Source organism: Mytilus edulis, chromosome 2 (assembly GCF_963676685.1).
Source record: "Mytilus edulis chromosome 2, xbMytEdul2.2, whole genome shotgun sequence".
NCBI classification, from domain to species: domain Eukaryota; kingdom Metazoa; phylum Mollusca; class Bivalvia; order Mytilida; family Mytilidae; genus Mytilus; species Mytilus edulis.
This window is the reverse complement of record NC_092345.1, coordinates 101,648,613-101,673,510: the sequence shown is the minus strand read 5'-3', so window position 1 is coordinate 101,673,510 and position 24,898 is coordinate 101,648,613. Positions and strand designations below refer to the sequence as shown.

At 31.4% G+C, this 24,898-nt stretch overlaps 2 protein-coding genes across 10 annotated transcripts in view; one reads left to right on the top strand and one right to left on the bottom strand.

Moving 5' to 3' along the window:
- The window catches only part of LOC139513727 (dynein heavy chain domain-containing protein 1-like), a 109,242-nt gene extending 98,338 nt beyond the window's left edge, over window positions 1-10,904 (top strand). For 8 of the 9 annotated variants that reach the window (XM_071302482.1, XM_071302480.1, XM_071302477.1 and 5 more), the window contains one exon: window positions 9,910-10,904. In XM_071302482.1, the coding sequence (XP_071158583.1) occupies window positions 9,910-10,272 (363 nt within the window). In that variant the 3' untranslated portion in view covers window positions 10,273-10,904. The remainder of the gene's footprint in view (window positions 1-9,909) is intronic. The other variant, XM_071302481.1, reaches the window with a different exon arrangement.
- Window positions 10,905-13,032: 2,128 nt separating this feature from the next.
- The window catches only part of LOC139513729 (protein boule-like), a 28,060-nt gene continuing 16,194 nt past the window's right edge, over window positions 13,033-24,898 (bottom strand). The window contains exons 7-11 of the mRNA XM_071302484.1: window positions 24,721-24,851; window positions 23,408-23,491; window positions 22,884-22,934; window positions 21,924-22,088; window positions 13,033-18,475 (exon numbers count right to left, since the gene is read on the bottom strand). Coding sequence (XP_071158585.1) covers window positions 18,086-18,475; window positions 21,924-22,088; window positions 22,884-22,934; window positions 23,408-23,491; window positions 24,721-24,851 — 821 coding nt within the window. The 3' untranslated portion in view covers window positions 13,033-18,085. The remainder of the gene's footprint in view (window positions 18,476-21,923; window positions 22,089-22,883; window positions 22,935-23,407; window positions 23,492-24,720; window positions 24,852-24,898) is intronic.

The window sequence follows — 24,898 nt, the reverse complement described above, 5'->3', positions numbered from 1 at the left end:
TAAAAACTTGAATGGAAAAATTACAAACAATTAGGATTATCCCCCCTTGGTAACTTGCCTGCCTGTCAATGCTTCCATTAAATTTTGAGATAATAATTACAAACAATAAAAACTTGAATCGAAAAATTACAAACTATTAGGATTATCCCCCCTTAGTTACTTGTCTGCCTGTCAATGCTCCCATTAAACTTTAATATAAAAATTAAAAACAATAAAAACGTGTATGGAAAAATTACAAACAATAAGGATTTCCCCCCTTAGTTACTTGTCTGCTTGCAATGCTCCCATTAAACTTTAATATAAAAATTACAAACAATAAAAACTTGAATGGAAAAATTACAAACTATTAGGATTATCCACCCTTGGTTACTTGTCTGCCTGTCAACGCTCCTATTAAACTTTAATATAAAAATTACAAACAATAAAAACTTGAATGGAAAAATTACAAACTATTAGGATTATCCCCCCTTGGTAACTTGTCTGCCTGTCAATGCTCCCATTAAACTTTAATAAAACCGGGTGCTCTGCACAGGGGTGTGGAAATGCTATGCCCGACTCGCCCGACTCGTTTGAACAACCGGACAAGTAATTATTTTTGTCTTGGTTGCCCATGGACAAGTAAAAAAATATACAAAACAAAGATTAATTCCAACAAAAATATAAAATTGATTTCTAAACGTATAAAAATGTTTAAATTATGTAAAAGAAACCAATGGTCAGCTAGTAAAAACATCAATGTTCATGACGATAAATATTACATAATACCGGAAATAGACGGATTACCAAAATAAATTAAAATAAGTATACAAACCCGAGTCGCGTAAAATTGCATTGGCTTTGTCCATTGACCCAGGATCATTGATTAGGTTTTATCCATCATTTACCCGAAGTGTCATTTCTTTAAATTTTGTAATGAAATTCAGATTGATAAATACTTTTAAATAATAAGCCGGGCAAGCAAGACAAAAAGAGTAATGAGTCGAGTAGAAAACATAAAACGCAAATGGAGGACACAGAGTATTTAAAATAAAAAACAGAGAAATTCAGACATTGTGGATATCAGATTGCCTCTGGCTATCTAGGATGGAAATTTGCAAAATAAATTAAGTTTTTGTCCTATTTATTGATGAAAGGTCAATATAATTTGTTGTCGAAGTGGTAAATTAAAAGGAACGCTTTAATTGCTCATCAAGACAATAATAAATAATCAATAACAAGAGTGTCAGTTGAGAGAAACACCGCAACATCAATGGTTTATATATTATTTACTAGTTTACATTTCTTCAATTACTGTCCTCTCCTCAAATTGAGTATATGTACCTACTGGCTACAATCTTTATTCAAAAACTGCTGCAAAATTAGAATCACATATTAGCTAACAAGAAATACTTCAATATTTATTGGGATCATCAGGCAAGTAACTATTTTCCGGACAAGGAAAATTTATAGTTTTACTTGCCCAGGGACAAGTGCTCACAACAAATATTTCCACAACCCTGCAGTGCAGGGCACAGCTTTATACGACCGCAGAAATCAAACCCTGAACAGTTGGGGCAAGTATGGACACAACATTCAAGCTTGATACAGCTCTGAATTTGGATTGCGATTGACATAATATGAGTTTCTGACACAAAACAAATGTCCAGATCTTACAAATCTATTGCGCAATATTGTGCAATTAAAGATTTCTTCTTTTAACTTTTCAAAAAATTTAGAATTTGAGAAATTTAAAAAATAAAATTGAAAACAACTACCACTCCCCCTTTTTTTGCAATTAGTCCAAAACCGGAAATTTCTTTATACATAATATACAAGTAGTGTAAGGGAGGTAAATCTGAACATACCCAACATTGTATGTTAAATGTTTTAGAATTACCTCCATTATACTGCTTCTAAATTGTCTTAATTGTCCAATGACCAGAAATACCTAGTTTTTCCCCTTTTTTGCCCCTAATTCCGAAACATTTTGAGTCATAACCCCCCAAAGTCAATACTAACAATCCCTTCATGGTATGGAAACTTGTGGTTTAATTTCAGAGAGATTCATACACTTAAACATAAAACAGTCTATTATTTGAACTTGGAATTATTTTTAACTATGGAATTTGCTTGATTTCTTGTTATTGAAATTTTAAAAAAATTCCATGATTGTTCTGTACTGAAATGTTCTGTGCTGCACACAACACTTTCTATTACAAAGAAAATAGTATATTTTCAATAGAATGTACTGTGCCGCGCACAACACTATCTAACCAAAATACATTGTATGGAAAGTGTTATTATATATAACCGCTCAAAAGATCATAATACAAAATAAACATGGAATTTATAAAAAAAATTAAACACAAGAAATTATGTGAATTCCATAATTAAAAATAATTCCAAGTTCAAATAATAGCCTGTTATAAGTTATTGTTTGAAAACTACAAAAATGATTATTTTGGTCCCCCTTTTTGGTCCCTAATTCCTATACTATTGGGACCATAACCCCAAAAATCAATCCCAACCTTCCTTTAGTGGTATTAAACCTTCTTGTAAATAATTATAGAGATCCATACACTTGTTATCGTCTGTAAACTAGAAAAATGCTTCTTTTTTGCCCCTTATTCATACATATTCGGAAACATTAACCCCAAACTGATTTCATGCCTTCCCTGTGTTATATGGAACCTTGTGGTACAATGTCACAGAGATCCATACAGTTACACACAAGTTATTATCTCGAAACTAGAAAAATGCTTGTTTTTGGCCTCTTTTTTGCCCTGAATTCCTAGACTGTTTTCCCAATAACCCCTTAAAATAAATCCTAACCTTCTACTTATGGTATTAAACATTGTGGTACAATATCAGAACAATTGAATTACTAATACACAACTTTTTGTCCTGAAACTAGATAAATGCTGTTTTTGGCCCCTTTTGGACCATAACCCCCAAAATCAATCCCAAGTTTCCTTTTGTGGTTATAAACATTGTGTTAAAATTTTATTGATTTCTTTTTACTTATTTAAAAGTTATTATCCGGAATACAGGCAGCGCTGACGTTGCAGACTAAGACAACGTGATATCAATATATACGACCAAAAATTTTTTAATTTTTGCGGTCATATAAAAATTACAAACAATAAAAACTTGGTTACTTGCCTTTCTGTCTGAATGCTCCCATTAAACTTTTTTGAATAAAAAAATACAAACAATAAGAATTATCTCCCATTGGCTTTATGTCTGTTTGTCAATACTTTTTTTTTCATTACAAAACTTTAAATATTAATAATGTGATATGATTATGATATCTGAATATCACAATATAAGAAAAGAAGATGTGGTATGATTGCCAATGAGACAACTCTCAACGATAGACCAAAATGACACAAAATTAACAACTTTAGGTCACCATATGGCTTTCAACGATGAGCAAACCCATACCACATACCATAATCAGCTATAAAAGCCGTGAAATAACAATGAAAAACAATTTAAATGAGAAAACTAACAGCCCTATTGATTTTTTTTTTGTTTTTTTGCAAAAAATCACTTGAATGTAACGTCACCATAGTCACATTTCGCAAAAATAACTAAAGGGAAAATACACATCTGAAAAAAAATATTCTGATAAAAATAATAATTATACCCCCGCTTTAAAAAAGGGGGGGTATACTGTTTTACCTCTGTCTGTCCTTCCGTCAGTCAGTCCGTCCGTCCGTCCGTCCCATGAATATTTTTCGTCGCATTTTTCTCAGGAACTACAATACAAGGATTTCTGAAATTTTGTTTCAGGGTTTATCTAAGTCAGTTATACTGTCTGATGCGTTTTCAGATTGATCACTTGACAACTTCCTGTTTACCAAACACTTGTATGATTTTACACATGATAGCCAAGTTGAAAATTTTCGTCACATTTTTCTCAGGAACTACAATACAAGGATTTCTGAAATTTGGTTTCATGATTTATATAAGTCAGCTATACTGTGTGATGCGTTTTCAGATTCATCACTCGACAACTTCCTGTTTACCGAACAGTTGCATATTTTTACACTATTAATATTATCCACTTGCGGCAGGGGTATCATCAGTGAGCAGTAGCTCGCAGTTTCACTTGTTAAAAATGATTCAAACTAGTTTTTTCTTTGAAATATTAAACATGGTATAAAAAAATGCCCAAAAATGCAGAAATTATAGCTTATACGTATCCCTCTCTTCCCTATATGATTGATACTTCCCAGGAATAGGATAGATAATAGACATGAAGTGTTTGTCTGTGTAATCAAAATGGTATTTTATTATAAAAAAGAAGTGTTCAGTTTGGATTGACATGAACATTTTACCTCTTTCCAATATTTTAATAACATAATTAGAGAAAATATCTAGAAACAATTAGTCAAAGAAAATTATTATACTTGGATTATTAACCAAGCTTAATTCCCTCCCCTACAGTAAATAGAAATTATTATGTAATTCAATTATTGTCGTAATGTCAAAACTGTTAGATGTTTTAGATATGACTGGATTCTTTACTACATGTAGTCAGTAAGAATTACTTCAAGCAATTGGATATAATTCTTAGTGGACTATTATTCTTTCATTTTCAATAAATAAAAAAATAAAAAGTTTAGTTCTTTTTTTTTTTTTAAATAAAAGTAATTTTGATAAGGAGAAAGACACAAAACATATAAATTTCTTTTCAATCTCAGCATTTATTCTTATGCTTTTCAATAATTCCTCCCGGTGTTTCTGATGTATGGTTTTGTGATTATTTAACAATTCTACTGGATGATCTCCAATTAGCCAGTACCAGATCACTACATCACTGCTTGTACAGATTAAAGAAAGAAGATTTATATCTCGGAACACTTTAAACACTTTGAAGTATTTATGTAAAGTCTGTTATTTCAATTAAAATAGATAATTTATATAATAGTGAGAAAAAAAGTTTTAGAATTGTATCTTATTTTTAGAAGCATTTGTTATATCAATTTGCCAGCTCTACTAAAACGTTTATATGTTAATCTTGAAAAGTTCAAAAGATAATATCTTCTCTTATTTCACTTTAATATCATAGTTCTAAATTGCAATTGCAAAAAGATTTCATCAATAATTTCTTTAACAAAAAATTTGATTTGATTAAATGAGAATGTATATTTTCTTTGATATTTCATAACTGTTGCATTGTAAACTGGATTGAAGTATAACTTGGTGACTTATCTTGTAATCAATTTAAATACCTGTAGTGATGGTGTTTATGTTTGTTTCATAAAATTAGTTTTTATAAAATCCTTCCCTCTCAAAACAAATTTTAAGGCTGTACAAAAACTACTCCTCATACCTGACTTGTACTTATCATGAAAGAAGCCAGGGAGGACAAGGGCATTCATTGTATGTACCACTCCTGTTAGAAATTTTTACTTGTATGCTGAATTCAAGATTATTTTTGAAGAAAATTATTCTGGTCTAAGTAGGGTTAATGATTTCAACAATATGGAGTTATCTAAGCACAATTCTATTTGTATGGTCAATCATTATAAGACTGTTCAATATGGCAGTATTCCTTATGAGAATTTTAGTGGAACAGACTTTTTTATGGGGAAGTTGATGCATTGTTATGAGATATGCTATTAAAAGCTCTTTGATATAACTCCAACTGATAGCCTGCTCTGTGAAGAAATAAATTTCTCTTTAACTTTGAGAAACGATCTCCTGTAGATCCCCCATGGAGACAGATATGTAGATCATTATCATAGAAACATAAGAAATAATGAAACAAGACAAGATTACAATTGTTGTATTATTTTTGTAGAGGTACATTGTTGTAAGCATCATCATCAATTGTTGGTGAACATTGTCTTGGTATTTCTATAAATTTGTTATAATCATTAGAGATTTGTTTAATGATGTTTACATTCACTACATGCTTTGTCACTTAATTTGTCTGTCAGGAATCAGCAGGAACTTTATCCAGGATACTTCAATGGTTTTATTTTCTGTTCGGATTTTACATAGATGATTTTTCGGTACTACATGTATAACTTAAATAAAGCCTCTTCACCACTCCATTATAATTGAAATTTAATTTAATTTTAATATTCTTATTAAGTAACAATGAACATTTGAATTAATTGGATATTCCAATATTCCTCATGTTATCTGAATATATTTTGACTGTTGTAGACAATAAACTGAAACACTATGTATTGACTAGTTTAGAAAACTAACAAATACTATTGACTAGAACACAATGTTATGATTCACGTAGACAACAAACTGGAACACAATCTTAGACTGAGTTAGACAACAAAATGGAACACAATCTTAGACTAAGTTAGACAACAAACTGGAACACAATCTTAGACTGAGTTAGACAACAAAATGGAACACAATCTTAGACTAAGTTAGACAACAAAATGGAATACAATCTTAGACTAAGGTAGTCAACAAAATGGAACACAATCTTAGACTAAGTTAGACAACAAAATGGAACACAATCTCAGACTAAGTTAGACAACAAAATGGAACACAATCTCAGACTAATTAAGGTAGACAACAAAATGGAACACAATCTTAGACTAAGTTAGACAACAAAATGGAACACAATGTTTTGACTGTAACGTAGACAAGACTAAAAACTTATAACTCAACTGTTATATTTTGACTGTTTAAGAAAATAAACTGGAACACAATCTTTTGACAGCTTAGATAGAACACAATGTTTTGACTATTGTGGACAACCAACTGAATAAAATTGAAAATGGAAATGGGGAATGTGTCAAAGAGACAACAACCCTACCATAGAACAGACAACAGCAGAAGGTCACCAACATGTCTTCAATGCAGCCAGTAATTCCCGCACCTGGAGGCGTCCTTCAGCTGGCCCCTAAACAAATATATATACTAGTTCAGAGATAATGAACGCCATACTAAACTCCAAATTGTATACAAGAAACTAAAATTAAAAATAATACAAGACTAACATAGGCCAGAGGCATATATTTTGAGTATTTTAACTTGTGCATGATCTTTTAACTGTTTTAGACAACAAACTGGAACAATATGTTTTAACTAGTTTAGACAACTAACTGGAACAATTATGTTCTGACTGTTGAAGAAAACAAATTGCAACACTATGTTTTTACTTATTTAGACAATATTTTTTGGTATTAAGTTGTGGTTCATTGAATTTTTTCAAAATCTCGTCTTGAATTACTTGTGCTTAATTGGAACTAAATTGATGACAGTTATCTTTGATGTATCTTTTTTCTAAATCATAAATGATGTTCTTACCAAACAACCAAACTTGGTTGCATTTTTGTCTTTCGACTCAGTCACTCTCCAGACCTACAAAACCACTGTTGATGTAAGAAAATATTTATAAAATTTCATTTTCCATGAAATGTGGATTTTTGTCAAACTGTTGAACTTTATTGTTACCAATTGGTGTCATTTAAAAAAATCTTTTTTTCTGGTTCCAACAAAATAAAAAAAAAGTATTCTACAAGTACCATGCCATACAGATACCTTAAAGTTAAGTTTTAATAAACATGTTCAAATTATGTTTCCTTAATAAATATACTTATGCTTACCTAGTATATTATTTACAGTAAATCAATGAAAATTACTTTTAAAGAATACTTATGAAATAAGGAGATGTGGTCAGATTTGTATAGATGCCAGTGAGACATCTATGCAACAGAATTCAAATGAAGTAGATTTAAGCAATTTAAGTTGAACAAATTGAAGATTAATTCACATTGGAATCAAGGAAAAGTAATTATCAGATAATGATGTGATACCAGAAAAAAATATTGGCTTGTCCTAACAATAGCTACCATCAGATTATTTACTTCATTTTATCTTCTGTTCCTTGTTCTATAATTAAACCACAAAGAATCTGTTAATCTAATTATTCCCACACAACATTGATCATAAGTTTTTATTTGTTATGATTACACCAGACAATGTTATAGAACTTTTACTTTACATATTTATAGTGTACTACATAGTGGAGCAACCTGTGTTTTCTATGCTGCTTTAGGGATCAAACAAAACAATTCCAATTTTAGTTTTTTTTGTCTTTACAGTAGTGTCATAGATTTTTAAAATATCAACATGTCACTTAATATTAATCATTAACTGTGCTTATCAATGGACCAATTGTTTCAAAGTTGTGAAACAAATTTATTTCTTAACATGGATCAACTGATGATATATTTCAACTCATTTGCACAAACAGTTGTAAGTTTAAGATGTTGAAAAGACAATTAGTGGTTTATGAAATGAATTCCAAATTAAAGATCCAATGATGCTATGAAAGTCTTAAAGCCTCTAAGCTAAGCATACATCATGTGCAGGCCACAGATGGTTGTCTTGATAAAATTTAAAGTCTGTCTGTCTTTAATGTAGATATTTAAATGCAACCCTTATATTTTTTAACAGACAGCAATACTCCAGTCCTTTGACATCAAATAACCTCTTCTAAATGTGCTTTTAAAAACCGCCCCTCCCCCTTTCCTAAATCCACTTTACCCCATCAATATTCTTTTAAAACATTGTTTATATTTGAAACTTGAAACTTGGGTCTGTGTGTCCGTTCATCCGTCCGTTCGTTCATCCCTTATTCCATTTGTCCGTTCGTCCCAGTTCAGGTTAAAGTTTTTGGTTGAGGTAGTTTTTGATGAAGTTGAAGTCCAATCGAACTGAAACTTAATAAACATGATCCCTCTGAAAAGATCTTCTAATTTTAATGCCAAATTAGAGATTTTATCCCATTTTCACGGTCCACTAAACATAGAAAATGATAGTGGGGATGGGGATGGGGCATCCATGTACTTGGGACACATTCTTGTTTCTGAACATTTTATGAGAACACAAGCCAATAGATATTCCTATATAGAACGTGAAGCTTGTCAGATGATGTTTGGCACAAATTCTGTAAGTCCCTGACAGTTAACCTTGAACTGTAAAACAGATTCCCATTAATCCACAGTGATTAGACTTAAGTACATAATTCCAAACGATAAGAATAGGTACATAACGAGGCAGAAAATTACACCAAACTTACAACTATACCATACACACTGTAGCCAAAAAACATAGGTATCATGCTTATATCAAATCTATCTAATAAATAGAATAGACACTTTGTAAAGGAGAGAAAACTAAATGACAATTCCAGATAATTGATATATTGTTATGTAGTTATAACCAGAGACATATATATGTGGCTGTTATATCTGATGTAGTGTCTCCAGGGATGATAAACACCATTGATGTATAGGAAGAAGTGATGGAACATTCTTGTTCTGTCAAATGAAAACATAGATTATCACTTTTTATGTTTTTACCATTATTACAAATTTTGAAAAAAAATACTGAAACTGTTTATACATCCTCCTCTAATTCTAAAATTAAAATTACACTGAGTATCTCTACAAAGTGTGTGGTCTCTTACAAGAATGAGAGAAGAAGAATGATATCTGTCATTGGGATGATAATAAAATTGAGAATTGAAATGGGGAAAATATAATTGTGAGTTGTGCAAAAAGTAGTATTTTCCAATGACACTCAATGTGTATGTCCTAGCCACAACAGAGATGTATTAAGTTTTTGCATGGGTATGTCTCAAAATTAGTTTCTTTAACTTCAGTTTGCCTCAACCAAATGTTATGAAATTTATACATCATGCTTATTACTACAAAACACAGATCAAGTTCAAATTTTGGTTGTATCATTTTCACTTGAGTTATGTCCCTTTATAATGGTATATGCAAGCAGGGGCATCATCTGTGTTCCATGGACACATTCTTCATTTAGTTTGTTTTTATTTAACAATTTAGCAATTACTATAAAATATACAACAATGATAATAACAGTAATAATAATAAATCCAAACATCTCAAAAGTATTTTTTGTCTTTTCCAGGTGATGCCAACAGGAATTAAACCTTCTGTACCACCTAAAGATGGGGTATACATCACAGGTTTACGATTGCACAATGCATTATGGGATTCCACACGAGCCATTTTAATGGAAAATGATTCTGAAAATCAACAAGCTCATAGTATGCCTTATATCTGGTTAAAACCAGTTGATGTCAGTTCTCCGTCCAAGTTTACAAGAAAATATGCATTATATGACTGTCCAGTTTACTGCTCTGATGATCCTCGTAGTCATGGTGATAATTATCTGGTAACAAATCTGCCTTTACCAACATTTGATCCAGCAAGTTTTTGGTGCCAGCATAGAGTATTTTTGTCAAGTAGTCTGAGCAGCAATCAGAAATAATGATATTTGTATTAGTTTATAAGTTTGGAAGATTTCAGTATTTTTCACTGCTGTTTATGCAAAATAGAAAAAAGAATTGGATTGACTCTGTGATAAGTTCTAAATCTTTATGAAATGATAAAATGTAAATCTTAAAACAGTTAAAACTTGACCCTGAGGCGGCCTCCAGTAAGAGGTGTAAACTGGGTTCCAGTCAGACATTTGAAGATTTTTTGTAAACCAGACTTTCTAAATAGAAAACAAAATTGTATGTAATAATTGTGCTTAATGACAAACCATTCTTGCTGAACTGTGATAGCTTTACTTGTTTATAACTTTATAGTCTGATCTTGTAAATGTCTTTTAATACTGCTGAATTTTGTGTTTGTTGAAAACTATCTTTTAAAATTATGATTTGTTTATTTATTTATTTTTTATTATTACTTAAAATATTTTACATGTAGGATTCACAATATTTTTTTTATATGTAATGTAATGTGAATTTGATTTTTATTATATATAACCAACATTTTCATTCCAACCTGCTGAACCAAACGTGGTGCCAACTTGTGATATGTTTTTGAGTTATAATATTTACTGGTTATCTGTGATATCAGATATGTTTTATTTAAGACAATAAAATATGAAAGATATGTTGTATATTTTGCTTTAATATAATAAAATGAAGGAGATGTGACAGGCTTGCCAATGTGAAAACTATCCCAGTGGCGGATTTAGGGGGGGCCCATGCCCCCCCTTTTTGGGGAAAAATTTGGTTGCTTATATAGGGAATCACTGAAGCGTGACTGGAGCGGGCCCCCTCTTAGGTCAGTCAGTGGGCCCCCACTTATGAAAATTTCTGGATCTGCCACTGTATCCAACAAAGTTCCAAGGACAAGGCTGCCTTACAATCATTGGAATACAACCTTCTGGCATGAGACATGCACACATATTAGGAATGTACAAATGTAGTTGGGATATGAGAAAGCTCTTAAACCAGTGACAGTGGGGTAACGATACATAAGAACTAAACAAGAGTGTACACGCTGAAATGTCTCGCCTTCTTTACTAATCATTAATATTATGTTGATAGGCTTTATTACAACTGTAACATAAACTTAACCAAGAAAATTTATTGTTAACCAATGAACCATGAAAAAATAAAACATGTGCGACTGACATATAGATCATAAAACATTTCCATACACCAAATATAGTTGACCTATTGCATATTGTTTTAGAAAAATAGACCAAAACTCAAAACTCAAAAGTCGCACACTCGACAGTAACTGCTTTTGCATAATCAAGTCATGTTATGTCATATTCCTCATTTCCATTCTCAATTTTATCTGTGAAATTTGTGAAAAATTCTCAGTTGTGATCAAATTTAGGATGGTGCATTTATAATGGTATACATTTCTTGGTGCTCCGTTTGTAGCAAACTCTTAGCCAGGGGGTTAGGACTGACACCAGCATCAAAGTTCATCTTTGGTTTTAGATCAGGTTAGTGTGGCTCTATTTGCAGGATTTCTCTAGTGCAATAATCTTCATCTTGTCCTTCAATTAAAAATTTCGGAATTGAAATGTTCTTACATTTTCCAGTCATAGTTATTTCTCTCAAATTGGGGACTCTATAATGACTTTTACCTTTTTCTTTGTTCAATTCAATTCAATTTTTTTCTTCCCCATTTACTTTAGGTACTGTATTTAGTGATTAGAACCATTGCAAGATGCACAAGAGAGAATTCTGAAGAACCTCATTATTCAATTCAGCTGGCATCGACCTAAATTTTATTGTTCATTTAAGAACATTTTCGGTTCAAGTCACCCTTTTCAGTTACTGGAAGTCAGCTACATTTTGTCTATAGATTCTATTGCAAGGTTTGAAAGTCATGAATGGGTTGAACTGACCTTGGACCCAACTATAATGGCCCATTTATCAATTTATATCCTTCTTTATATTCAATCAGTTTCTCAGTAACACTGAAGGTAATCAATCTTAAATTTGTTTTGTACCGGTACTCAAATTTATAAGGCTATGTTGTGAAGTGCAGGGTGCACTCGTTTGACATCCGACCTTTACCTTATTTTTGTTGGATGCATGTAGCTGTAGGGAAACCTCGAACTTTTTTTCAATCTTAAATTCAGTGACAGGTAAAACATGTCAAATATTCACGGTTAAAGACTTCATGAAATAGTTGTTATAAAGGTCATTTGCAATGGAAAACCTTTTGAAATCATACCAAGTGTATTTTGCCACTTCCAATGCCAAGGCAGCAACTTGTTTTACGTTTTGTCATTTCTGGGCCTTTTATAGCAGACTTTGATATGAGATTTGCTCATTGTTGAAGGCCATTTTTTTATATTCACCACAAACAGTTTTGGCTGGTCAATTTCATATTTCACAAGTTTAGCTAGTGCAAGGTTATTCAAATGGTCAGGCTATGCTGCATGATGCATGCTGAAATAATGTACATGTTTTCTAACAAAGTAATTGGTCCATTCTACCTAATGTTCTTGAGATTTTTTTTCTAATACAGCTGGAGGTCAATCTTACCTAATAATAGTCAATGATTTGAATATTTGTCAAAAGATGGTGGTTCATCATACCTAATATTTGATTTGCTTTTGGCAAAATACATTTTTGTTCTGTAAATTTTCGTTCTTTTTTTTATTTTGTCAAGTGCACTAAAGCCAAAGTTGCAGTTCCTTCAGCAAAATTAACCTTAGATAGTGTTGCCTGTTCTTTTAGACCTAATGGCTTTAGTGATAACAAACAAAATAGACAAGACATTTATTACTTGACCATACATAGTACATACATACACATGATTTTCACACAAACAGGGTTAAGCAATAAGATGTGCCAGTAAGGCTAATGATACCCTGTGACAATATGACAAGACAACTCAGTTTATGAAGAAAAAGAAAATATCTGAGCATTTCTTTTAATCAAGGTGCAATTCCCATCATAACATTAAATCTTTTTTTTTTATGATTTTATACGAAATGCAAAGAAATGACAATTATTTTTCTCCATATAGTATACTGATTTTCACACTGAAATACAAATTCAAAATATTTTTATTATGGTTTTTATACATTAATCATTAAAATGTGGAATGTACATAGGATTTCAAAGACATAGTATAAGCACAAAAGTATAATAAGTAAAACATATCAATCTTAATAGACACTTAGTTTCTTTATATGAAAGTTACCCCCTACTCAATTGCCTTTCTTTATATGAAAGTTACCCCCTATTCAATTGCCTTTCTTTAGATACAAATTACAAAATATATTACCAAGCACTATTTCCTTTTAAAATATGATTCAGGCGTTTGATTATTCTGTAATAAACAAATTTATCTGAAGGAAAATTTTACCCTAAAAAGTCTTAAATGTAGTTGAGGTAAATATTTGATAAAATTAATTTTGTCTGCCAGAGGGCGGTCTTTACAGACAAAGCTATTGCAGCACAAGTCAGGCCTTGCTTCAACTGATTATAAATGATATTTTTCTCTTTATTTGTATAATAGTGGAAATTTCATCAAATTTTACAAAAAATTAAGGTGAATAGATATGAGGATGATGTATATATAGAAATATATTTTCTAAAACAAAAAAAATATGTTTAAACATTTTTAAAAACATGAAATATAAAAAAATATAAATGAATGAATGGGATATCTCACATTCAAGGGAAAAAACAAAATGTTTAATAAATTATGCCAACAAAATAACTTAAACCAAAATATACATCAAAATAATGACAAACACAACAACACACAACCAATATTATACCTCTAGTTAAGACAAACCCTGAGTTTATATGCCATAACAGAATTAAACCCTCATCTAAACTGAACAATGAACCATATTCAATTAGCTCACTGTGTCACATGTCCAATTTCACTGAACAAAATAATGCTTTTTTGACTCTAGTACTTGAGGTTCAAGGGCACTTTAAAGTTCAAGGACACATTAAAGTAGATTTATCTTGAAATTTAAAGCTTAACCATGCACACTAAAATATTTGTCAAGAGAGTGCAGAAGCTAACTAAAGTTGGTTAAAAAAGATGTCGACTTTCAATTACTGTCTTATTGACTTGGCCCACATCACTAATTATTATTTCAACTATTAAAGATCAAAAATCAGTTCCCAGTGAGGTATTTTGGTTGCATAATCAATTATTGAAGTATATAGATGTATCATTATTGCTTGTTGAGACCATGTTACCCATAATGTCATTTTATTGTATTAGTCAAAGAGCAACCTATTTCTGATGGACGAACACTGAATCTATGGTAAAAATTTCATAACAAACCAACTGGAAATGTACGTGTCATGCAAATTTATATATAATTAATATTTCCTAGGGGCTTAACTCTTTAAACAGTTAATCTTAGAAGAAAGTCTAACCCAATTCAATTGTTTGGAGGTCATCTATTCAGTAAAAAAGGACAAGACTATATTCTCATGAAATGAGACAATTACACACAACAAGCATTCATAAACCAGAGGTATACTAACACTACATATAAATAAAAAAAAAATATAAATTCTTAATATAGTTTGATTGTCAGATTTTGGACGGTTCAAAAAGTCCATGCAACAAAAACAATTGCTGGTCTTTTTGGACGGTTGATATATATTTCACAACATCAGAAAATTTTCCAAACTTAAAATAGCACCTTAACAATGGACTAGACAATAATCTTAACACCTTAATACTGTAAAACAAATCTGTGATGAATAGCTATTTCTGAATTCTGACATTATTTGTGTAAAACATATCTTCACTGTATGGGAGTGACATTGGATAGTGGTTCTAGCTGAAGCAGAGAGGTTGTAAATGCAGGCTGCCATACACATCAATAAATTAGTTGTCATACACTGTCAAAACACAGTATTTGTGATTTACTTTACTTTTAAAACAAAATTCTTGAAAATTATGGTCTTGTGTCGTAATAGTGGGTCATAATTGAATAATAGCTTATATGTATATATATATCCAATCAACAATCTCTTTTTTTTAAACTTAAGTAATCAACAACTCTTTTTCCTGTACGAGATGGGTTTTTTTTTTTTAATCTTCTTTAACATTCCGAGACTTTTTTTGAAAACAGGTCAATTCCCAACATATAATAATAAAGTTTGAACTCTAATTTTCTACTACAAAATTTTACAACCTCTCTCTGTGTCAGCTAGAACCAATATCCAGTGTAGCTGCCACGCAGTGGTCTATATTCATAATAATTGTCAATAACTATACATAATACAATCTTAATTAAGTCTACTGTTACATTACATCATGTTTTTCTACATTTTTTTCCCAAGTTTTTCATATATTTTAAAGTTACAACACACTATGAGTGGTTGTAATGCATTATTTGAAATCTCAAAAATAAAAAGATGACACTGATACCAAACAATACATACATCAAACAATCATATCATACAAAAGTACAAAGTTTCTGTAAATTTACATGTTATACAAGGCACTTCTCCATTATGCATAGAATCATATAATGTACATAACAATTTTTAAAGCATTGTAATGAACATGTACAAAAATGGGAATGATCTTGTAAGACACAAAAATGACAATCAAGAAAAGTTCATATAAATATACAAGTTCTTTTCAAAACTGATGACCCCAAGACAAAATGAAACATACTGCCTGCAAAAACAATACCTTCTAAAATTCAGAATTTACTTTTGACAAGTTTTTGATTATTTTTACTTTCATTCGTTCCAATAGGGAAGATAAATAAGAATTTTAATGAGGACCTCATCTCAGGAAACAATTAATAATTTTCACAATTAAAAATATTAAGCTTGGAACAAGTTTTGTTTTCTTATAAAATAATTTTATCCGTAAAGAACATACATTAACAAACATATCCGATTACAATAATTAAAACATTTGTATAGTTAGTTGTATAATAACAATTTTCCAGAATAAATGGTGTATCAAACAACAATTTGTAAAAAATACATGATCGTTGTATGTAAATTTGTTTTGGGTTAAAAGGTTCAATACAGATATAGTACAAAATGTACTTCACATCTTTAAACAAAAGTCAACAATTTAATAACAACAGCATAAAAGTTACATAAAAATCCGCTATTGGTTTTTAATTTAAAATAACCTAACTTCCAGTTTATCATAACTTCTAAGATGTTTAACATAAGACTAAACAATCTGGATTATGCTGTCATGAATTGAGAAAAAAACAAAAAAAACAAAAAAAACAGAAAAAGTTTCATAAATAATTTACATTCCTACACAATAAAGGCACAGCAGCAAAATCATTTAGTGTTGAAACAAATCCTTTAAAAAAGTTTCAATTCCAAGATCTATTGACAAGCAAGTTTTCTTCAAATGAAATGCACAAGTTTTATAAGTATAACAAATAAAATGATTTGCTATTGTTAAATTTACTAATGGAGAACATGTTTATAATGTTTGTGTTTAATGCTGTGCCTTTAGTGTACTAGTCAGGGGAAGATACAAGATTATTCTTGTGGCTAAGCAGACATATTGCGGACTATCAACAGGTAGCCCAGTACAATTTCTGCTCACTGCAGGTAACGGAGCGTTTAATTCCACCCCTTAATACATAAATTCAACAATTTATAGTACATGTTATTATTACACCCCAAGTCATCAGTGAAATAATGTAGAACATTTATTATATTACGATGCAAACACTATACCCATCTACTCACTACATAAATCAAACTGCTAGCAAGTTTATTTTGGAGTTATTTCTTTTAGCCAAAAGTTTTTATGATGATTTTTTTACATTTTTATTAGTAACAAGAGAATAATCCAATGCTAGTTAAATTAAGGGAAGATTAATATTGTGGAAGAATAATATATCAAAAACTTGTAAAATGCAATTTTGCTCTTTTCACAATGAACATGAATGTAAACATCTTCATAACTTTGAAAATATTATTTACTGAAAAAAAATGACAACATGAAAAGAAACAACTCCAAAAAAATCACAAGGTCTTTATTTGTAAAACAAAAAAGTGAGAAAGATGCACTGGCAGTTTATTGTAATGCTTCTTTAAAGGATTTGTGCCATTTTATTTTAAAGCAGCAAATTAATATGTTCCATGGAAATTAAATACTTGGCTTTCAGCTCCACTTTTTTTTTGCAGTTTACATTTAAAAAAGAGTAAAGTTTTTTGGAAGGAGGTTAGGCGGTCAGTCAATAGCTTTTGAAATATTAATCAATACAAAGTATAACACATAAATTCTGTTTAGGAAATACACCCTTATTGAAATCATTTATATTTTCAAACAATCATTTAATGAACAACACAATAAACTTGAGATCAAATGAGTCGACATTAAAAGCTGAAAACCATTTATAGACATTTTCTAAACATGGACATGCTATAACCTACAATTTAAGACCACCTTCTAATGAGAAAATTAAAAAACACTTTACACAATATATCAAATTTAAATAATCTATCCCGGGTTTTTTTTTAATTTCGAATACACTTTTACAATAAGAAAAATAGTTCCATTTATTTTATCAAAATAAAGATTTCTTTGAACAAGAAAAAAAATACATGCATCTCTTGAAAATGTTTTAAAAAGATGGCCTTAACTTGAGGATTAACCAAGCATTTCTAAAAGTACAAGAGATTCTTAATGCAATAAACCAGATGATTATGGATTGGATAAAAGAAGTCATATGCATGTAACAAAATGTACCAATAAAATACCCACTTTTAAAATTTCTTTCCTGATAATTATATTACATGCTGCATATAAAAAATAAAATTGTCATGAATTGTTAGTATCTTTCATTTGAACTCTGGAGGTGGTGAAGTTGCAAGGTAGCTGTACTGAGCACATGCATCAGAGGCATCCCCAGCCCCCATCTCAACAGGTCTATATAAAGGTATAGCTCCAGTGTTAGCAACAGGTTTAGCAGGCATCATCACTCTCTGAACTTTGTGACCATGCTTTACAAGGATTGTAGGACTGCTGAATGTCCTTCTTGGGATTGTGGTTACGGTTTTCTTGGTGTAAGGTGCAACAGAGGGTACAGTGGTAGTAGACTTACTGGGCAGTGTTGAAGAACAGACTGATGACGGATAGACAGGTACAGTGGTGCTCACAGGCTGGTCTACAGGCACATCAGAGACATATGTGCGGGGCAGGTCTGCAGGGCACACCGGGACTAAGCTGCCCTGAAACAAGGTGCATTCCTCAAGCTTTAATGTGTCAATATATTACATGCAATTATACATATATACTAGCTGATATTTTGTTGCCAAATAATTTTTAGTCTTATATATAAGTTTCCATTAATTCAGAACAGAAATTATTTTTTTGTTTTTGATAGAATAATAATTTTGTTTGCCTTTTTTTTTTGGTTCGCATAAATGACTTGCTAAATTTATAACCAAAGAAGTAGTTAAAATAACTAAAAATTATTTCCCCAAAAAAACTCATGGACATGTCAATAAGCTAGGCAGACAAATTCTTTGAATGATTATACTCAGTTGTAATGTTCAATGATGCTGAAACCTCAAAATGTTTTTTAAATAGTTGGTGAATGAAAGTGGGTTTTTTCTGCAGTCGTTTTCTCCAAAAGCCACATTTTTTAAATTTGTTATATTTTAATTAGTATAAACAGCCAAGTAACTGTCTGAGCTGCATCTTATATCTGATTAAAAGCCCTGAAACTTTTGTCACATTGTAATTTAATTTCCATAGTTATCCCAAGGAGGTTATATGAGAAGGAGAGAGGACGAAAGACGATATTTACACATAAAATGTTACCGACTTTTCTGCAAGTGGGTGTTAAATAGTTGAGATAGACTCTGTCACAGAGGGAGATTTTGTCCTAATTACATACCCGAGTAAGAACAGAAACACCTGAGGTGTCATAAACTGACAGCAAGTACAATTATTGACATTTTAATAAGATGTGAAATTTTTTATTAAGTAATTAAAAATTAAATTTTATGTTAAAAGAAAACTTATTACCATAGAAATGAAACTAATATCCATCTTATTGTCGTCAATGTTTATATCAACAGAAAGTCACTTTTACGTTGTTCTCGATAAATTTCTCTGTTTCAATTGCAAATATTCCTTCCGGTCATTACCGGTCACCGTAACTAATATACTTAGCATATTCGTATATTTTCTATGATTATTACCTGCCAATTCTCATAAACAGAAATTGAAAGGTGAAGCGAAAATCTTTGTTGAAAGCAATGTAGTGTTGAATAAAAATCGCACACTAACTTTCCTTTAAACCCTCATAACTGTCATTTCTTTATCTTTTTTCACCGTAGACAGACGATTGATTTTGAAATTGGGCGTCAAATCTTTTTCCATATCATAAACACCTATACACTGCTTTGTTACCAAAAATACACCTGAACTTTATTGACCCAGTCACTGATAACAATCACGTGACATATGCGATTTTCTAATAGTCCGAAATTGCTCGCGGTAACAGCCGGTACATCAGAGGGCCATGTCAACTAGGTGATAAACATGTCGGTTTCTTTATAATTTTATCATTTTTCTCTGATTGAACTGCTATCTTGGGGATGCTAATTTTGTATCAAGCAGAGTGTTCACTCTCCTTCTCATATAACCTCCTTGGTTATCCCTTATAACTCATCTACTTGGAAGTATATTCAACCATTATTTAAATAACAAAAACCTAGAGAAAAGTTTACACTGTCCAAATGCCTTTTAAGCAAGTAGTACATATTTCGCACAATGAATGTGAACTAAAAAGCTGTTTAAACTAAGCATCAACTATAATATTGCCTTTTCATGTTTCTTCAAGAAATTGTTTTTGCTATATGTTCACCATTAAACTCCAGTGCAATACTAATTGTGAAGAACAAATCACTAATGAAAAACAAAATTAAAGCCCATTATGTATTTAAGTAATGGTGTATATGCAGTTGATGACAAGATATTAGATGTTAGTGAGGTGAAACAATATGCAGAATATCAAAATATATATATACACCAAGAAGACGGACAGCTGATAGAAGGTCTTTGGTAGTTTTCAACATTTATTCCTTCTTTACAAACTATTGAAAGAAATAAGTGCGACAAATTTGTATGAATTATTCTTTAAAAAAAAAAACTTTTTGCTGGGTGCTTTTTTTTAAACAAGTATTACATAAGCTAAACATTATCCATGATCATAGTTAATGAGATGAACCTTGCCAGATGGACGTGTGCACTTGACATATATAGATGACTTATGCTTTACATTGATCAATGAACCATTACAATTTGACATGTAAACCTTGTACTGATCCCAATATACCAAATATAGTTATCCTGGCTATTACTTATTAGTGCAAAAAAATCATGTGATAAAAAACTAAGGAAGTTACTGAACCAAGAAAATGAGGTCAATGAAAATATAACAGATGGAAACTTCAGAACATGAGGCATCTGTATACAAGGAATGAAGTATTCAGGTCTTCTATCTTCTGAGATATATTGCCATAAATATACAAGCAGTTTACACAGCCATTGTCAAATTAGAATCCCCTAGTTTTGCAAAAAGGATGTGGTTAAAAATGCTGTAAATACCAACAAGTTAAACTGAGTTGGATTTCCCAGAAGCTGTTCATTGTTTTATAACATACAAACCAAAAATTCAATTAAACTGATGACTGAACCAAACAAAACATGACAACCAGAACATCAAATTACTTCCAAAAATTTGTTCAAAAAGTGTTTTTTTTTAAAATTACACATCTAAGCACTAATATTTGTAAATTCATGCAATTAACATGATTAATACTATATATGACTACAAGAAATCTACACTAAGCTACAAAGAGAGCAATGAAGACAACCACCATGCACTATTGTTTATAAATGCATAATACATGTTTATGTAAATAGCCTTGGAATCATGGATGGGTAGGACATGACACACTTTTGGTTAGCATCTCGTACCTACAAAGTGAAGAAATTAATTACACACATGCAGTCTCACCAAGCTAACCATCTTCTGTCCATCATTAAAACTTCAAACATAAATCTCAATAAAAATCAGGAGTAGCATCTTCAGTAGATTCTATAAACTTAAAACCATCCAGAACCCTGAATCCAAGTCTAAAATGTCCCAAGGATAATTAAAAGCAAGGAGGAAACCAAATTAAAACAAAAACAGGAATATATTCAATCAAACACTCAAAATAAACTTAACATTGAAATAAATAAATAGTAAATAAATATATTCTTTTTAGTTATATCAATCAACACACAAGCAGGCATCACAAATTAATCACGAAAGGAAATAAATAATAATGGAATGATCAGACCATGCACCACTGCATTCCTAGAGGACAGCTTGCTTTATGTAATGTTTGCTTTACTGTACAATGTTATCAATAACAACAATATCCAGATACACATATACTTCAGGTCATAACATTGGAAGTTCTCAACTTGTAACAACTTACAACATACCAATCACTTATTTATGAAACAATGAATTATGCAAATTAGTTACAGAACTGTGAGATACTACTGAGAGATTTTTTCCATCCAAGTTGTTACAATTTTCTGCATATACCATTTACATTGTGACTCTAGTTCTGTAACTTGGTTAAAGGATTAATATGCATAGTGAGGGATTACCTCCATAGAGGAAGCGTCTATCAGTGCAGTGCCAGGATCAGACACCTCACCTGTCGGGAGGGTTAACTGTGGCTGTTGATGGGCATACATAAGCTGCTCAGGTGAGGCAGTCTGCATAGTTGTGTAGTAATAAGCTGGAGATCCAGTCATTGCTTGTGTTGGACTCTACAAAAGTTTAAACAAAAAGTTAAAAACAAGTAACTATATATATTAAAATAAATATTACTTTCATTTATAAATATGAGATCTACTAGTTTTCTTTTTCCCTTCACTAGTCATAAATTTGAGGCAAAATTTTCAATTCTGATGCTTTTTTGCTATTTAAAATTCCTTTCTTGAAAAATATACACATACCCAACTGATAAAGTTCCATAATTAAAATGTTCACAAATAATTTTTAACCTTAATTTTTAGATAATGGCAGATCTCCAATTGTATCTGTTAAATATAATCATATCTTTTCTAGACTGGGGGAATTTGACAGTGAATAAAAACAATTCTTTTGTTGAAGACTGTATGTAGTCCTTTAAATGTATTCTGTTTATTTTTGGTTTGGTTGCTGTCTTTTGACAAATACTTTTGTTCAATTTAACCATTTGAATAGACTAAATATAGACAGTTAGGTAAAAATTGATAAAATCTAGTTATCTTGTGTTATGTTACATATAAGCTTTTTTGTTTTAAAAGCTACTAAGGTCCTTTACGCCAATTATTGAATAACAAAAATGTGTCCACAGTACACTGATGCCCCAATCGCACTATCATTTTCTATGTTCAGTGGACTGTTAAATAGGGGTCAAAACTCGAATAAAAAGATCATGTCATGTTGATTTGACTTCAACTTCATCAAAAATTACCTCTACCAAAAACTTGAACTTGAAGTTAAACAGCAAACGGACAAACAGACAGAAAAACATAATGCTCATAAAGGGGGCATAAAAATAATTTGGTCCATCTTACCTGTGGTGCCCATCTCCACTGAGAATTTGTTGTTTGCCACTGTGGTGTGACCTACAAGATTAAGAATGTACATGAAATTGTGTATGACTTACTCTGGGCTTTTCCTGCCAAAGTATACAATGCCAAAGTTTGACAACATTCCATATGAAATATGGTTCACTTTTTCAGCATTCAGCCTTCATGCAGTTGTCATCAAGATTGTTGATTATGATAATTAAATTCTGGACTTATTTCATATTTTTCAGATCCAGAAAATATTTTTTTTGGTTTGCACAGTTGCAATGATTACAATAATCTACTTGTGTACTCCTGAATATTATCAAGACAAGACACAATTTGTGTACTCCTGTATGTTACCAAGACACTATGGTGACTTATTGTACTCCCAAATGTTATACAAGACTGTACTTTGACCTATTAATTTACAAATTGTGACTTGGATGGAGAGTGGTCTCATTGGCACTGATACCACATCTTATGAGAAGATATCTACTTGGTGACTTAAGATCCTCTAAAATACTTACTGGCTGATATGCATACTGTGGTGAAATATAGTATGCTTGAGGTGAAGCCTGTGGTAACATTAGAGTAGAGTATGCTGCTGCTGCCTGAAGATAAATAAAACAATCAGAAATCTTATTCTGGCATGAGCAATATGGCAGGTGCAACTTGTGAAGCAACAAATGCATACCCATCTGAAGCACCCTAGTTTTTCTGTCTAAACAAGGTTTAACCAAAACTTCTTTATTTGTACATGGCAAGCGAAGCAAGGCCTCTTTGCAGGAAAATTTTACCAACATACCACATTTCATACTGGCCTTGGGGTTATGGTTTATACATTTTTTAACCAACCACTTGAATATCACCACAAAGTCAAGGCCTATAGGTAATGACACAGACACAATAGTCCTTTATAGACCATTTGATAATTCAAAAAATTACCTGACATGTATAGCTACTAATGATCAACCTGCAAAATTAACCCCAGAAGGATGTGAAATAGAAATCAAGGGAAAATGGCAAATGTCAGATATATATACTTGGAATAGTCAATACTAACCTGTAATTGGACTTGGGAACCTCCCCTCCTTAAGGACTGGAATATTAGTCCAGGATGATAAAAAAAAATGTTTTTTAACCCTTTCGCCGATGAGTCCCGATTTACTGGGATTCACGCTTCAGACAGCTGACAATGAGTCCGGTTTTACCGGGATCGAAATACCTCTTTTATATTTCCCGCTCAAAACAGTGCAAACATGAGTTATCTTTCTTTGATGAATACCCGGATGAAAGTGTAAACATGGCGCTTCTGTTTGTTGAAAACCGTGTCAAAATCAGAGGAAATTTACGGAATTTACGAGAATTTGAAATGAGGGAACATTTTTTTTTGAAAGAATATGGAAGAATTGAAGCCAAACTAGTATAGTTTTTTTACATAAAATGTTGTTTATGTACAAAACACTTGGAATGGACATCGTTCAGTGTGAGGAATTTGTACAGCCTCATAAAAATTTTAAAAATTTTGCCGTTTTGGGTTAAAAAATTACACTTTTGGGTCAAAGAGCAAAATTTTGAGAATTTCACCTACATAATGCCGAAAATTTGAAAATTTGAACATTTTATGAAGAAAAAATTATCAAAACATGAACAAAACTGTGAACATGGTGTTAGTGAATGATAACTACAAACAAGTTTTTATTGACATTTATTATGAAGATCTCCCACTTCAGATATAGTAACCAGGGAAGCCATCGTCTCAGAGTAGCTTCTGTCTGGGCAGCAATCGGTGAAAGGGTTAAGTATAGCATTAGATTCAATTCTGCTGGAAAATATTTACCTGTGATTGTACCTGTGGCTGAGGTATAGGGTAGCCTCCTTCTGTTGGGGGCTGGAATATGGCAAGTCCATTCTGGTATGTATATGGTATGCCATTAGAGTACATGACAGATCCTGCTGGGAGGGTAGGATCTACAAATAAAGTTAGCTAGCAATTCATACAATATATACATACATTC